This window comes from Schistocerca serialis, chromosome 1 (assembly GCF_023864345.2).
Source record: "Schistocerca serialis cubense isolate TAMUIC-IGC-003099 chromosome 1, iqSchSeri2.2, whole genome shotgun sequence".
Taxonomy (NCBI): Eukaryota; Metazoa; Arthropoda; class Insecta; order Orthoptera; family Acrididae; genus Schistocerca; species Schistocerca serialis.
In genome coordinates, this window is record NC_064638.1 from 798,331,265 (window position 1) to 798,347,240 (window position 15,976).

The 15,976-nt window shown below is 41.9% G+C and overlaps 1 protein-coding gene across 1 annotated transcript in view; it reads left to right on the forward strand.

The window, feature by feature from the left end:
- Positions 1-1,581: 1,581 nt before the first annotated feature.
- LOC126434484 (tenascin-like) overlaps positions 1,582-15,976 on the forward strand; it is a 172,203-nt gene continuing 157,808 nt past the window's right edge. The window contains exon 1 of the mRNA XM_050090456.1: positions 1,582-1,671. Coding sequence (XP_049946413.1) covers positions 1,611-1,671 — 61 coding nt within the window. The 5' untranslated portion in view covers positions 1,582-1,610. The remainder of the gene's footprint in view (positions 1,672-15,976) is intronic.

Consider the following 15,976-nt stretch of genomic DNA (forward strand, 5'->3'; position numbering starts at 1 on the left):
GAAACTTGTTTCACAGTACAGAAGATCAAGGAGAGCTCCCATTTCTTAAGATGTGCATTTTAAACTCCATCTTTACTAGATTTCTTTTCTTGTTTTGATCCATTCTAGCACATGATTCGCTGTGAGGTGGCATGGTGTGTAACTGAGGCTCACAACGAGGGAGCTGAAATACGTCTAGCTAGCAATAATCTTTGTTATCCACAGCGTAGCGCAATAGCTGACACGTGAAATAATGACCTGGACTGTGCAAATCACCGCGAAGTTCAAAGTCGAGGGGACTCCCCATTGTGCCACTTACTAAGATTTCTTGCTGTTCCATTCACGTATAGAGGGTGGGGAGAATGATAAAGCCCTATATGCGCACTTCAGTTAGTCTCGTCTTGTCTTCGCTTTCGCTGTGGCGATGATACGTGAGAGTTTGTAACATATTCTTAGGTGGCTTACTGAACTATGGTTTCTGATACTTTGGCAAATAGGCTTTCGCGGAACAGGTATTGTTCGTCTTTAAGAGTTTGTCAGTTGAGGTTTCCCAGCATCTCAGTGACACTCGCCCATGGTTCAAACAAACGTTTGACGGAATGTGCTGCCCTTCTTTCAACACGTTCAACATCACATGTGTTTGGTTCATACACAGTTCAGAAGTATTATAGGATGGGTCACACGAGCGTTTTGTAAGCAATCTCCTTTCTAGAATGACTGAACTTTCCTGTTATCTTATCAATGAATCGAAGTCTGCCACCTGTTTTGCCAATTTCATACCCTAATAAATTGTTATTTATAAGCATTTGTATGGTTTGACAGATTATAATTGTCAATCACTAATACTGCAATCGTTTTCTGGCTTGCATAATTTCATATTTCTTTACGTTTAAAGCAAGTTCACATTTAGAAAATTTTTCTAGATATGAGTGAATATTTATGCAATTTTTTCTTATAATACTTCACTGCAGATAACTGCATCGTTTACGAAACACGTGAGGCGACTATTAACATTGTCTACTAGGTCATTAATGCACGAACAGCAAGAGTCCCAACGCACACTGTGGACCATGATCAAAGCTGCTTCTGTCTAAGACTCCCCATGCTACATCCTTCCTACCACTAAATCCTCATTCCAGTCACAAATTTAGTTTGTACTCGCATAACCGTACTTTTGTTAATAGGCTTGGGTATGGTACGTGGTGTCAAACGTATTTTGGAACTCAGGAAACACTACGCTCACCTTATTGCCTGGATCGGTGGTTTTCAGAATGTCAGGCGAGAAAAACGTAAATTACGTTCCTCGCGACCGATTTTTTTGGAATCCATACTGATCTGCCTGGAGGAGGTCACTCACTTTCTCCCTGATCGTCACATATTGCATAAGTTCAGGTGTTGCTCGAGTCCAGAAATGAATGCCGTGAGATGTGTGCGAACGTCTGGCAGACGGAATGTACTAATTCTCAGACACGGTGCACGGTGAAATATTTGATCGCCGAGACGGCCAGATGTCTGATAGGACGGCTGTGCTGATAACGCGCCGGCCGCACCCGTCTGCTGCTCCAGCCGTTGCTTAGTTCGCCGCTCGCTGCAACCGCACAGGAACGCAACGCAACCCACCACAAGGCACCATGCGCCTCCAGCTGCTCCTGGCCGTCGCCCTCACCGTCGTCTGCTGTGCATTCGCCGCTAGTGAGTACTCTCCTCTGGAACTGTCTCCTTTTGCAGGAGGTTTCTTTTATTGAAAATCAGCAATCTCCATTTTGTTGTTACCGCAGCAGGCGTCTTCTCTGCGTACACTCACATTCCAATTACGATATCTACAGCTCGGACCATCACACACACACACACACACACACACACACACACACACACACACGATTTTTCCTATGTTTATCTGGGGCAGTAGCATCTTTGCTACAGAAGATAAACTGAAAATGAACCAAATCCATCGGTTCCGATCAAGGTTTCCAGAAGGCTTCCCACGATCATCGCACCAATGCCGGAACTGCAGACCGCCTTCCAAACTTTCGAAAATTAAGAACTGGTTATCGGGATGTTTGACTGCCCAGTTTCCCGAGTAGGGAATGAAAGATGTAAATTACGAATTTTACTCTACAAATCACTGACATGTAAAGGGTATTGATCGTGTCCCACGGGAAGCTCTCTGGATCATACTAAAGAAAACTGGGTGCCCTGACAAAATTGTCAGTTTGATTCGGCAGTTTCATGAAAACATGATGGCAAAAATCCGCCATGAGGACAAGATCTCAGAACAGTTTCCCGTGACATGTGGTGTAAAACAAGGCTGTGTTCTGGCTCCCACACTCTTCTCACTTTACTTCGCAGTTATTATGAGAGACGCGACCAAAGCCTGTAGTAATCAAATTAGTCTCGACACAAGGACAGACAAAAGTGTCTTCAACATCTCTCGCCTCAGAACAAAAAGTCGCGTAACCAAACTATCCATCTTAGAGATTCTCTACGCGGATGATGTATGCATGATGGCTAATTCTTGCGAAACTCTTCAGACTTACATAAATCTGCTAAATGCCTCCTGCAGAAGATTTGGCTTAGCCATTAGCATCACTAAGACGCAAGTTCTCAAACAGCCACTTAGAGGTCTTAATGCAGATGACTCCAGTATTGAGATAAATAACAAACCCTTGCAAAATGTGTCAAATTTCAAATACCTGGGAAGCCAAATTAGAAGTGACAACAGCCTGACAACGGAAATCGCAGCGCGTATAGCCAGCGCAGCCTCAGCCTTCGGTAAGCTTAATGACCGAGTATGGAAATCACATGATCTCAAACTACAAACAAAAATTGCAGTCTACAAAGCAGTAGTATTATCCACCTTACTCTATGCCTCGGAAACCTAGTGCTGTTACAAAGCTGACATTAAGAAGCTAGATAAATTTCATCTTCGATGTCTGAGATCAATTCTGCGCATCAAATGGGAAGACCGTGTCCCAAACACGGAGATTTTGCGCCTCGTGAAACTGGCTGGTATTGAAGCTTTAATAATGAAACATCAACTGAGATGGAGTGGTCACATAGTACGCATGGATGACAGTAGGCTACCTAAAGCGGTGTTCTACTCGCAGCTCTCGTGCGGGAAGAGGAGGAAAGGTGGTCAACACCTGCGATATAAAGACACCATTAAACGCCACCTTGCAGCCTGTGGCGTTCCAAGCAACCGTTGGGAGGAGCTAGCATTGCGCCGATCGGTGTGGCGATCAACTGTACATAAGATCATCGAACAATTCGAGCAAAAGCGTCTAATGAACCTGGATGCTAAAAGAAAGATCCGAAAATCTCAGCTCAAGCCTGTCTACACGTATACTTACAACTCTGCTGGTCAACTTCACTGTGCTTCATGAAACAGGATATTCAAAGCGAAATTCGGATTCGCGAGCCACATCCGAGCCTACCACAACAAGGACAGAGAAGACTGACGGAGTCGCTGTCGCCGGGCACAGTGAGGAGGACATCATTTTTATTCTACTGCATCATGCTGTTTCTTGGTGTCTATCTGAAATATGGAGAGCAGGAAGAACGACTGCTTATAGCTCTCTCTAGTCGGAAAATGTCATATCATACTGTGAAGATATACGATCATTCTCCTAAGCATTTAGTGTCTCCTTAGATTGTCAAATAATGACCACTGTCACCTTTGGTCTGCCTAGAAGCAGTGAGATGAGGAGAGGGGAGACGTGGGAGGCTGTCAATGTAAGTGGTAATGAAAGGATAGATCTGTGTTAGTAAGTTGGTTTATTCGTGCTTTGCATTAAACCTTTCATGTTAGAATGTCTATCCAGAAAGATAAAGAATTAATTAATTATTCGCCAATCAAAAAAGAATCAATGAGGGTATATAATGTGGTGAAACACGTGCATCGTTCTCGTGAGTGCATAATAATGATACCCTAAATATGATACATTTCAAAGACAAAAATGCTGTCCATTGAAATAAAGTATTTAACTAGACAGATATCACGTAGTAATAAAAGTAGTGTCTAAAATTAATTGCTAACATTATTTTACGGAATATCTTTGCCAGATATTATGTTAAAAGGAAATACTTACACTGTTTAATAACAGGCAGAAAAGCGTAAAATCAACGAATGTAACCTGTTGCACTCTTTCGATATGTGACGTACATAATACTAACCAAATGTGACCTACAACAGTCACAAATTGTCGGGGTCTTTTTCGGACCAAAGATTTAACTACAAAGAAACAGTTTTTATGTGGATGTAGACTTCTCATCCTCCAGATATGCTTTTTATGGACGTTTTATTATAACTGGGTAAAATAGTTTTGATTACATCATGGCTCGTAGAACAATAACTTGAAATTTTAGCAATGGGGTCAGAAAACACCCCAGGTACGCAACACGTGAGTAAAAAATATGAATTATTCTGGAGATCATTAATCTCGTGCTTAGATTTGTATAAATACATAACAAAACTTTCTACATCAATTGCTCCTGTTTACATAACTAATTACTTAAACGTGAAGTTTCTTAAAATGATCTGAGAGTATCGGTTTCTTAAACTTATATGACAGGTTCCAATTTATACTGCCTGACGAAAAAAACGAAGCACCCAAGACATGGTTTGATGTAATTTCGTACATGTACACACAGTCGACGGGTAAGGTGTAGTTGGGTGAATAGGAGGTGTGGACAGCGTCAGAAGTTGAGTGTTTACTGTGAAGGTCACGGAGATACAGCTTACTCGTTTAGGCGTTATCATCACCTGGCAGAGTTTGAAGGAGCCGCATTGTAGGTCTCCATTTTCACGGATGAACAAATCGTGCAGTATCCGGATTTCTGAAGAATTCTGATGTGATAGTGGCCCGATGGTGGACTGCATTGAAGCGTGAGCTCAGGTATGCTCGTCGTCAAAGTTCCAGTAGACCACGTTTGCTTTCACATGGGAGGATTGTGCACCAAGGACATCAGAACCGCTTCACGTCTGCACTTTCCATCTGAGAACAAGTAATGGACCCCACGCAACATCCTGGGTCATCCTGCACCATTGGTCGGAGATTAGCAGCAGCTCGACCAAGGAATTAATATCCTATGCATGGGTTGCAGTTAACAGCATAACACAAACGAGTGTGTTTGGTGTGTGCCGTGACTGGGAAAGATGAACTTCTGATGAATGAAGTCGTATCGAACGCAACGGTAACTTGTGTTTCTCCACTACCCCAGATGATCATCATTGGAGAGTACGGAAGCAACCTACGGAGAGGTCCTAGTCTTAAAATGTTTTGGAGAGGCACAGCTGTGGCAATCCCAGCGTCATGGAGTGTTACTTCAGGCCACGGCTGGTAGTGATGAAGGGAATTCTAAAGACTCAATAGTAATTCACGGACATTTAAGTCCTCTTGTGCTACCTCTCACGCGACACTATCGAGGCCATTTTTCAACAGAACAGTGCTCGTCCACAAATGTCACGTATCTCTATGAACTGACTATACGATGTTTGGGTACTCTCGTGGCCAGTAAGAATCCCAGATTCCATGTGTAGGGCCAGACTGGACGTCAACTTAGTACCATTGCCAGTATCCTGGATATCAAGAACCAGTTGCAACATTTGTGGGCCAGCTCGCGTCAGGGCAGAATACAACGGCTTCATGACACCATTCCCAACCAAATCGGGACATACGTCCAGGCCAACGTCATTCTGATAAGTGGACTACTTATACTGTGGCGTTCTTTGGAAATTTCACTCGATTATGAAATCACTGAAATAGCAGCATGTACCCTCTCAACCTGTGAAGTTCCATTTCATTTCCCGTTCTGAGGGCTTCTTAACTTTTTCAGGCAGTACATTATCAATGATGAAATACACTGAAGAGCCAAAGAAACTGGTACATCTATCAAATATCGTCTAGGGCTCCTGCGAGCTCACAGAAGTGGCGCAACACGACGTGGAACGGACTCGAATAATGTCTGAAGTAGTGCTGGAGGGAAATGACACAATGAATCCTGCAGGGCTGTCCATAAATCCAATAATCTCTTCTGGAGAGCATGTTGCAAGGCATCCCAGATATGCTCAATAATGCCCATGCCTGGGGAGTTTGGTGGCCAGCGGAATTGTTTAAACTCGGAACAGTATTCCGGAGCCACTTTGGACGTGTGAGGTGTCCCATTATCCTGCTGGAATTGCCCAAGTCCGTCGGAACGCACAATGGACATGAATGGATGCAGATAATCAGACAGGGTGCTTACGTAAGTTTCACTTGTCAGAGTCGTATCTAAATGTGTCAGGGCTCCCATATCATTCCAACTCCATGCGCCCCACACCATTACATACATAGCCTCCACCAGCTTGAACAGTTCCCTTCTGACATGAGGTTGTCTCCATATCCGAACACGCCCATCCGCTCGATACAATTTGAAACGAGGCTTGTCCGACCAGGTAACATGTTTCTAGTCATCAACAGACCAATGTCGGTGTACACTGGCTCAGGCGAGGCATGAAGCTTTGTCTCGTGCAGACAGCAAGAATACACGAGTGGGCCTTCGGTTCCTAAAGCCCATATCGATGATGTTTCATTGAATGGTTCGCACGCTGACACTTCTTGATGGCCCAGCACTGAACTATGCAGCCGTTTATGGAACGGTCGCAGTTGTCACGTTGAACGATTCTCTTCGGTCGTCGTTGGTCCCGTTCTTGCCCGATCTTTTTCTGGTCGCAGTGCTGTGGGAGATTTGTTGTTTTACCGGATCCCGGATATTCACGGTACACTCGTGAAATAGTGGTACGGGAAAACCCCACTTCATCGCTACCTCCGAGATGCAGTGTCTCGTCGCTCGTGCGCCAACTATAGCACCACGTTCAAACTCACTTAAATTTTGATAACCTGACACTGTAGCAGTAGAAATCGATCTAACAACTGCGCAAGACACTTGTTGTCTTATATAGGCGTTGCCCACCGCAGCGCCGTATTCGGTCTGTTTACGTATCTCTGTATTTGAATACGCATGCCTACATCAGTTTCTTTGGCGCTTTAGTGTAACTCAACAATACATTAACAGGAAAATCGAAATGCTTCACCTAAGCCTAAGTGACTTACTTTATGTCCAGTTAATTCTTTCCTGATTGCTAGATACTTACTTGTACCTTTATTTTTGTAAACAGACATGTAAGTTGAGGAAAAAAATCAACTTAGTGGTAGCGTTAGGTAAAACTTTTACTATAGCTTACCCTGATAGCCATAGGTGTTACCAATCTATTTACGGAGATGGTCAAGTGCTACCAACGTACTTGAAAATGTTGCCTTGAGCCAAACGCGTTTCTATTACTTGTCAGATATCCCAACGACTTTTGGTACTGTTACACTATAATCGTGTAACATCGACGTAGTTAAGATTGCAAGAGAATTTAGTTGCTGATTTCTCAGTGTTCATGATGGCATGCTGGATGAATCAACGAAAACAGAATCGATTTTATGTGTGTCCAAATGAAATGTGATCATGCAGTCAGTCAGCAAATAACAAGAAGTTTTGTGATTTATATCATTTAAGAAGGGACCAAGTTAAGATTGGCTATTGGAACATATTTTCTGGTATTACCTTCAGAAATAAATCGGATTTCGTAACAGCCGTTGCTGTTTCAAAATACGTCTAATGTACCTCTCATTTGAGTTATGGGAAAAGAAAAAACGAAAAAACGGGGCACGGTCCAGCTTGCGTGAAATGAGTGGCAAATATTGAGAGTAACTTGGTTTTTTAATCGCATGCCACTGTGAGAGAGTTTGCCGTGATGTAGAAACCGAGTGTATGGGTACAGTTATGAGTGTAGCTGATGAATATCCTCACGTGGGATCTTCAAAACTGATAATCAACTGGTTCAGTAATATGCACAAGAAGTAAGGGCTAGGTGATGGGACACAGATCTACTGTACTAAAGAAAGAGGACAGTTTTCTTGCTTCCAGATAGAACGACCTTTACCATAAGCAACTGGAGAACCCGGTAAATACTGACTGGGGCGTTTTCAATTTTGGCGTTGCACCCAACACAGATCTTGTTCAAATTACACAGGAAAAATATTATCAGTTGTTTCCTTTCAGGCGTTAGAAAACATCCCAGCTAACTTATAATGATGCTTCGTGTCTGGAAGAGTGTCGATTCTTTCTGTTGTTCCTCCTCGTCAATCAGTTTCGTTCGCTTTATTTGCATTTAAATAATGGTAGTCGTGACAGAAACTATTTCTTCGTCACGCCCAACGATTTTTTTAGGCAAAACGACATCTGGTGCTCCACAGGGTCTATTATTCTCTTTAGTAACGCTATTATTCAACTACTGATTCATAAACACCTCCGCTATCGGTTTCAAATGGTGAGGTATTCTACACTGTTTCCAAGACCAGAGATTTTTCCTCCATCAGGATTTTGTGTAGCGTAGTGGATTTCACTAGCAATGGTCCACTAGGACTGAAGAAATCTGTGAAAAGTTTCTCCATAGCTAGCTTATCTTCTCCTTTCAAATGCTGTGCTTCCTAGCGTATTGCAGACGTATTGACAGTGTGTTTATGGCACAGGTTCACATTTGACTTATCAAAATCGTTCTCATCCAGCACTTCCAGACTGGCAACTCATAACTTCTTTGCTGAAACAATCTCATTGACGCCAAAATCATCCATACTATCCAGAACCATATAATCTCTATTCACTTCATGCACACACGTCATGCTCCTATGTATATAACGACGCAATGTACCAAATTCGTCATTCTTTCCAAACGCTGCTACTAAACACAAAGTATTACTCGGTAGGTCGGTACCCAATCTTACCAAAAGTAATTTCTCTGTGCATATCAGTACTCTGTCAATGAACTAATAAGCCTTAATGATTCTGTACATCGAGGATGGCCAAGATTTCCCCAGGCCCAAGTGCCAAGGCGCTCAGCCTTGCTTCACATTTCGTCTGCACACCAAGGGTGGCCAAGATTTCAGCTCACGAGCCAGCCCCAGGCCTGAGTGCCAAGGCACTCAGCCTTGCTTCACATTTCATCACCACATCACACTGCCTGAGCGCGGGGAGGGGGAAAAGGCGAAAACAGTGAACGCACCAGATTAAAATGACAGCACAGTCACACTGAATGAGACTTGGTTTTATATTTCACATCTCTCATTATCTTTGACACACTGAAAACATAAAATAATTTTTATTTGGTACAAATTGTAGGCATACAGAGAGCCGCAGACAACTTCACAGAGTTTCGCACTCAAGTTGCCACATAATCATAGCTTTTTAGTTTCATAATCGAAAATATGTCTTTCACGTAACTATGTTGATCGAAATATTGCAACACTTTTGCATACTCATTATAGAAACATGGAAAATCTACCTGAGGACAGCAATGTAGACGTCCTGGACAGTTTTGACGTAAAAAGACTTGTCATTGAAGCTGGAATTCCTTGCAGTTCCATCAGTTACGATTGCAAATGCACAGGGCACTTTCAGTTGAAACGGTAAACAGTCTCGTAAGCAGCTCTAAAAGAGATGTAGGACTGACACCGTCTTCAGAACATTTGTTAAACTATCCTTTTAATTCTTGCAAGGCCACAATGAATTCTCCAAACCTCGTGCTTTCTTTAACTCCAGTGAAATTAGGGAACTGTGTCTGTTCTACAACGCGATTTTCTTTTTTAGTGCATCGCCATCAAATCACAAAGAAGTTACTGTGCAATGTTTTGCTGTGGGCAGTGAGCACTCAAGTCCGCTTAAAATGCGAAGTCTGCAATTCATTCCGGATACTCTAATTTTCGTTCCTGCATTGATTTTTCTTTCATAAATTGAACAACAGCGAGTTTTAAATCGAAAAATCGTTCCTGGCGTGCCCTCGAAAACAATATACTTTGCAGTAATATATGAAGTCTCTATACTCTTACTTCATTTCCACTGAAAACTGTTGCAACTGACTATGGAATAATGGGTACGACTTCAGGAATTTTGCTATTCGTAGAACCAATTTTTTCAACTGCTCATTGACCGAAAATTTAGCACCAAATACTTCTTGATGTACAGAACAACGAATCGAGTCTATCCATCGTTGTTATTGTTTGTTCTTTCATTGTCGTCTAAATGGTTAATTCTCTCTGCATGGTAGTGTAATGTCGTCTGACAGCAAATAAGTAGCACCCATCGCTTATGCGAACTGAGGATTCTCATTACTCTCTTCTGTAATTCGTATTTATTTTAATGGATTGGGATTATAGATTGCTAGATATCCTCTTTTTGCGGAAACAGCCATTGAATCTGTGAAGGACTTTGGTATCAAGAACAAATAGCAAGGGGTAGACAGTGCTGACACCACGATTGTGAGAATTGTTGTGCCGATCGAAAAATGCCGCACCGCAATGCTACATGAAATGTCTTGCTTTTCTGGGTACTTCCTAGAAGGACCGAGCAAAGCCAAGCCTTGGCATGCCTGCAGGCCGCACACGCGAAGTTTGGCATGCCGTGGCCCGCCGCGGAGTACTCGTTATTTGGTTCTACCCTCACGGTAGAGAACCTTATGACAGTGTATCATCTCTTCTCCCAGCAGGAACAATGTCCCAGTGAATTCTTTGTGATGATTATTTATTTGCTCTTTATTCGATTGAGAATGGTATCTACACATTCACTCATCAAACAGTACAAGCCTAAGATAATAAAATATAACCAGTTGGTATTTTTTGTGATCTTACCAAAGTGTTTGATTGTGTAGATTGTGTCACTCGCTTAGAAAGACTTAAGTTTTATGGAACCAATGACTTTACACACAGCCCATTTGAATCATACTTAAAAAACAGGGTGCAATCAGTTGGATTGAATAATTCAAACAACGTTTTAAGAGTAGCAAATTTTAGTGACTGGGGATAAAATGCAAAGGAAGTCCCACAGGGTTCAATTTTGGATCTGTTCCTATTCCTTATATACGCGAATGACCTTCCGCTTGACATTAAACAAGCAGAATCTGTAGTTCGTCCAGATGACATTAATGATATAATTACACCCATCAGAGAGGAAGAAAAAGAAGAGAGTGTAAATGATATTTTTCAAATAATTATAAAGTGGTTATCAGAAAAATCGGAGCGTGGAATGTCAGATCTCTTAATCGGGCAGGTAGGTTAGAAAATTTAAAAAGGGAAATGGATAGGTTGAAGTTAGATATAGTGGGAATTAGTGAAGTTCGGTGGCAGGAGGAACAAGACTTCTGGTCAGGTGACTACAGGGTTATAAACACAAAATCAAATAGGGGTAATGCAGGAGTAGGTTTAATAATGAATAGGAAAATAGGAATGCGGGTAAGCTACTACAAACAGCATAGTGAACGCATTATTGTGGCCAAGATAGATACGAAGCCCACACCTACTACAGTACTACAAGTTTATATGCCAACTAGCTCTGCAGATGACGAAGAAATTGAAGAAATGTATGATGAAATAAAAGAAATTATTCAGATTGTGAAGGGAGACGAAAATTTAATAGTCATGGGTGACTGGAATTCGAGTGTAGGAAAAGGGAGAGAAGGAAACATAGTAGGTGAATATGGATTGGGGGACAGAAATGAAAGAGGAAGCCGCCTGGTAGAATTTTGCACAGAGCACAACATAATCATAACTAACACTTGGTTTAAGAATCATGAAAGAAGGTTGTATACATGGAAGAACCCTGGAGATACTAAAAGGTATCAGATAGATTATATAATGGTAAGACAGAGATTTAGGAACCAGGTTTTAAATTGTAAGACATTTCCAGGGGCAGATGTGGACTCTGACCACAATCTATTGGTTATGACCTGTAGATTAAAACTGAAGAAACTGCAAAAAGGTGGGAATTTAAGGAGATGGGACCTGGATAAACTAAAAGAATCAGAGGTTGTACAGAGATTCAGGGAGAGCATAAGGGAGCAATTGACAGGAATGGGGGAAATAAATACAGTGGAAGGAGAATGGGTAGCTTTGAGGGATGAAGTAGTGAAGGCAGCAGAGGATCAAGTAGGTAAAAAGACGAGGGCTAGTAGAAATCCTTGGGTAACAGAAGAAATACTGAATTTAATTGATGAAAGGAGAAAATATAAAAATGCAGTAAGTGAAACAGGCAAAAAGGAATACAAACGTCTCAAAAATGAGATCGACAGGAAGTGCAAAATGGCTAAGCAGGGATGGCTAGAGGACAAATGTAAGGATGTAGAGGCCTATCTCACTAGGGGTAAGATAGATACCGCCTACAGGAAAATTAAAGAGACATTTGGAGATAAGAGAACGACTTGTATGAATATCAAGAGCTCAGATGGAAACCCAGTTCTAAGCAAAGAAGGGAAAGCAGAAAGGTGGAAGGAGTATATAGAGGGTCTATACAAGGGCGATGTACTTGAGGACAATATTATGGAAATGGAAGAGGATGTAGATGAAGATGAAATGGGAGATATGATACTGCGTGAAGAGTTTGATAGAGCACTGAAAGACCTGAGTCGAAACAAGGCCCCCGGAGTAGACAATATTCCATTGGAACTTCTGACGGCCGTGGGAGAGCCAGTCCTGACAAAACTCTACCATCTGTTGAGCAAGATGTATGAAATAGGCGAAATACCCTCAGACTTCAAGAAGAATATAATAATTCCAATCCCAAAGAAAGCAGGTGTTGACAGATGTGAAAATTACCGAACTATCAGCTTAATAAGTCACAGCTGCAAAATACTAACACGAATTCTTTACAGACGAATGGAAAAACTAGTAGAAGCCAACCTCGGGGAAGATCAGTTTGGATTCCGTAGAAACACTGGAACACGTGAGGCAATACTGACCTTACGACTTATCTTAGAAGAAAGATTAAGGAAAGGCAAACCTACGTTTCTAGCATTTGTAGACTTAGAGAAAGCTTTTGACAATGTTGACTGGAATACTCTCTTTCAAATTCTAAAGGTGGCAGGGGTAAAATACAGGGAGCGAAAGGCTATTTACTATTTGTACAGAAACCAGATGGCAGTTATAAGAGTCGAGGGACATGAAAGGGAAGCAGTGGTTGGGAAGGGAGTAAGACAGGGTTGTAGCCTCTCCCCGATGTTGTTCAATCTGTATATTGAGCAAGCAGTAAAGGAAACAAAAGAAAAATTCGGAGTAGGTATTAAAATTCATGGAGAAGAAATAAAAACTTTGAGGTTCGCCGATGACATTGTAATTCTGTCAGAGACGGCAGGGGACTTGGAAGAGCAGTTGAACGGGATGGACGGTGTCTTGAAAGGAGGATATAAGATGAACATCAACAAAAGCAAAACAAGGATAATGGAATGTAGTCTAATTAAGTCGGGTGATGCTGAGGGAATTAGATTAGGAAATGAGGCACTTAAAGTAGTAAAGGAGTTTTGCTATTTGGGGAGCAAAATAACTGATGATGGTCGAAGTAGAGAGGATATAAAATGTAGGCTGGCAATGGCAAGGAAAGCGTTTCTGAAGAAGAGAAATTTGTTAACATCCAGTATTGATTTAAGTGTCAGGAAGTCATTTCTGAAAGTATTCGTATGGAGTGTAGCCATGTATGGAAGTGAAACATGGACGATAAATAGTTTGGACAAGAAGAGAATAGAAGCTTTCGAAATGTGGTGCTACAGAAGAAGGCTGAAGATTAAATGGGTAGATCACATAACTAATGAGGAAGTATTGAATAGGATTGGGGAGAAGAGAAGTTTGTGGCACAACTTGACCAGAAGAAGGGATCGGCTGGTAGGACATGTTCTGAGGCATCAAGGGATCACCAATTTAGTATTGGAGGGCAGCGTGGAGGGTAAAAATCGTAGAGGGAGACCAAGAGATGAATACACAAAGCAGATTCAGAAGGATGTAGGTTGCAGTAGGTACTGGGAGATGAAAAAGCTTGCACAGGATAGAGTAGCATGGAGAGCTGCATCAAACCAGTCTCAGGACTGAAGATCACAACAACAACATATCAGAAAAATGATTCTCCTTAAATTTTGAAAAAACACTATATTCAGTTCTGTATAACAAATAGAGTCATACCAACAATTGATGTAGCAAATGAGCAGGAGTCAGTAAATAGGGTGGAATGCTATAGACTTTTGGGTGTACATCTTGATGAGAACTTGATGTGAAAGAAGTGTATTGTGGAGCTTCTCAGTCGACTAAGTTCAATTACGTTTCCTCTTTGTATAATCGCTCATCTTGGAAACAAATGAATTAACCTACTGACGTATTTTGCAAATTTCCATTTAATTATATATTACGGAATAATTTTCTTGGGTAATCCTCCATTTATAGTACCAATTAAAGTTAAAATCTTCTGGGTTGTTAGGCCGCGTCATATTTCCTACGAAAATAATCGACGTTTCCTCCACACTGCTGGGATCTTCTTTAGGATGTTACGGTGTCCACTATTGCTAGAACAGTTTACTAGCAATATCCTGAAGAAGATCCTAGCAGAGGGGTCGAAATGTCGATTATTTTAGGAGGAAATATGACGCGACCTAACTATTGCTAGGACAGTGTTCTAGCAACATCATGAAGAAGATCCAAGCAGACGGGTCGAAACATCGATTATTTTAGAAGGAAATATGACGCAGCCTAACAACCCACAAAATTTTAAGTCAAGTGACAACGACCACGAAAGCTTGTAATCTTACATAAAGAACTGATTGCACATAAGCGAGCAGTAACAATAATATGTGGTGTTTACCCGTAGTCGCCATGTAGACACTTCTTCAAGGAGCTAAGAATTTCAACTACGCCACTACAATAGAGATATTCGCTAATGAAGTTCGTCATGAATAATTCATCAAAATTTGAGAACAGCGAGGTTCACAATTACAACACTAGTGGGAAAAATTACTTTTGTTACCCGTTATTATAGATGGTTACTCTTCAGAAAGGAGTTCAATATGCGGCAACGAAAATCTTTAATCATTTTTCCAATAACATAAAATGTCCGATAGGTAGCAAAGCAAATTTCAAATATAACTTAAAATCATTTCTCTTGGATAATTCCTCATATTTCATGGGCGAATTTACCACTCTGCACTCACGGCATTGTGGCTGGCGGCACGGGTTCATAATGTGACCTACAAACCCATATCTATAATATTGTACTCCCGTGGAAAAAAAACAGCGCTGAACGAGCCCTTTCTTGAGCTGCTCAAATGTATGTGCTTTATTCAGCTTCTTATTATACCTTATGTACATTACGTTTCCGCCTCACTCACTAAGCGTAATTTCGACGTTTGTAACCTACTTTTTTTTTTTTTTTTTTTTTTTTTTTGACGCAAAACTGCTATGGTCATTAGCGCCCGGTCCGTGACTTAGGAAACAGTAAAAAACCGAAAATGGAAACCAGCAGCAATGGGAACGAAACTCAAAAAATTGGAGAAACTAAAAGCAGAAGGAAGGCTTAAAAATCCACTACAGAAAGAGGTTGGTTGTCCCCAGAAAAAGCTTCAAAAAGACTGACGTCATTTCACTGGCACTAATAAACGCGAGAACGCGATCGGCCGAGCGCGTGTCATCTGCTAAAATTGACGATGGATCAGGCGACAGCTGTAGACGGGCGCGTAACGGAGTAAAATAGGGGCACTCAATTAAAAGGTGTCTTACCGTCCACAGCTGAGGGCAGTGGGGACAGAGTGGGGGAGGATCGCCGCTTAAAAGATGTCGATGGCTAAAAAGACAGTGCCCTATCCGGAGTCTAGTTAAAATTACCTCCTCCGGACGACGCGTTCGGGAGGAAGAGGTCCAAGCACAAGGAAGAGCTTTCACGTCCCGCTATTTATTATGGGGAAGTGTCGACCAATGTGCGCGCCATAAAAGAACGAGACGACGACATAAAACGCTCCGTAGATCGGCGAAGGGAATCGATTGAATAGCTGGCCGAAGAAGAGAGACTGCAGCCTTGGCCGCTATATCGGCCGCCTCATTTCCATAGACACCAACGTGTCCCTGGAGCCAGAGGAACGCCACCGAGACGCCCCCCCCCCCCCCCCCCCAGG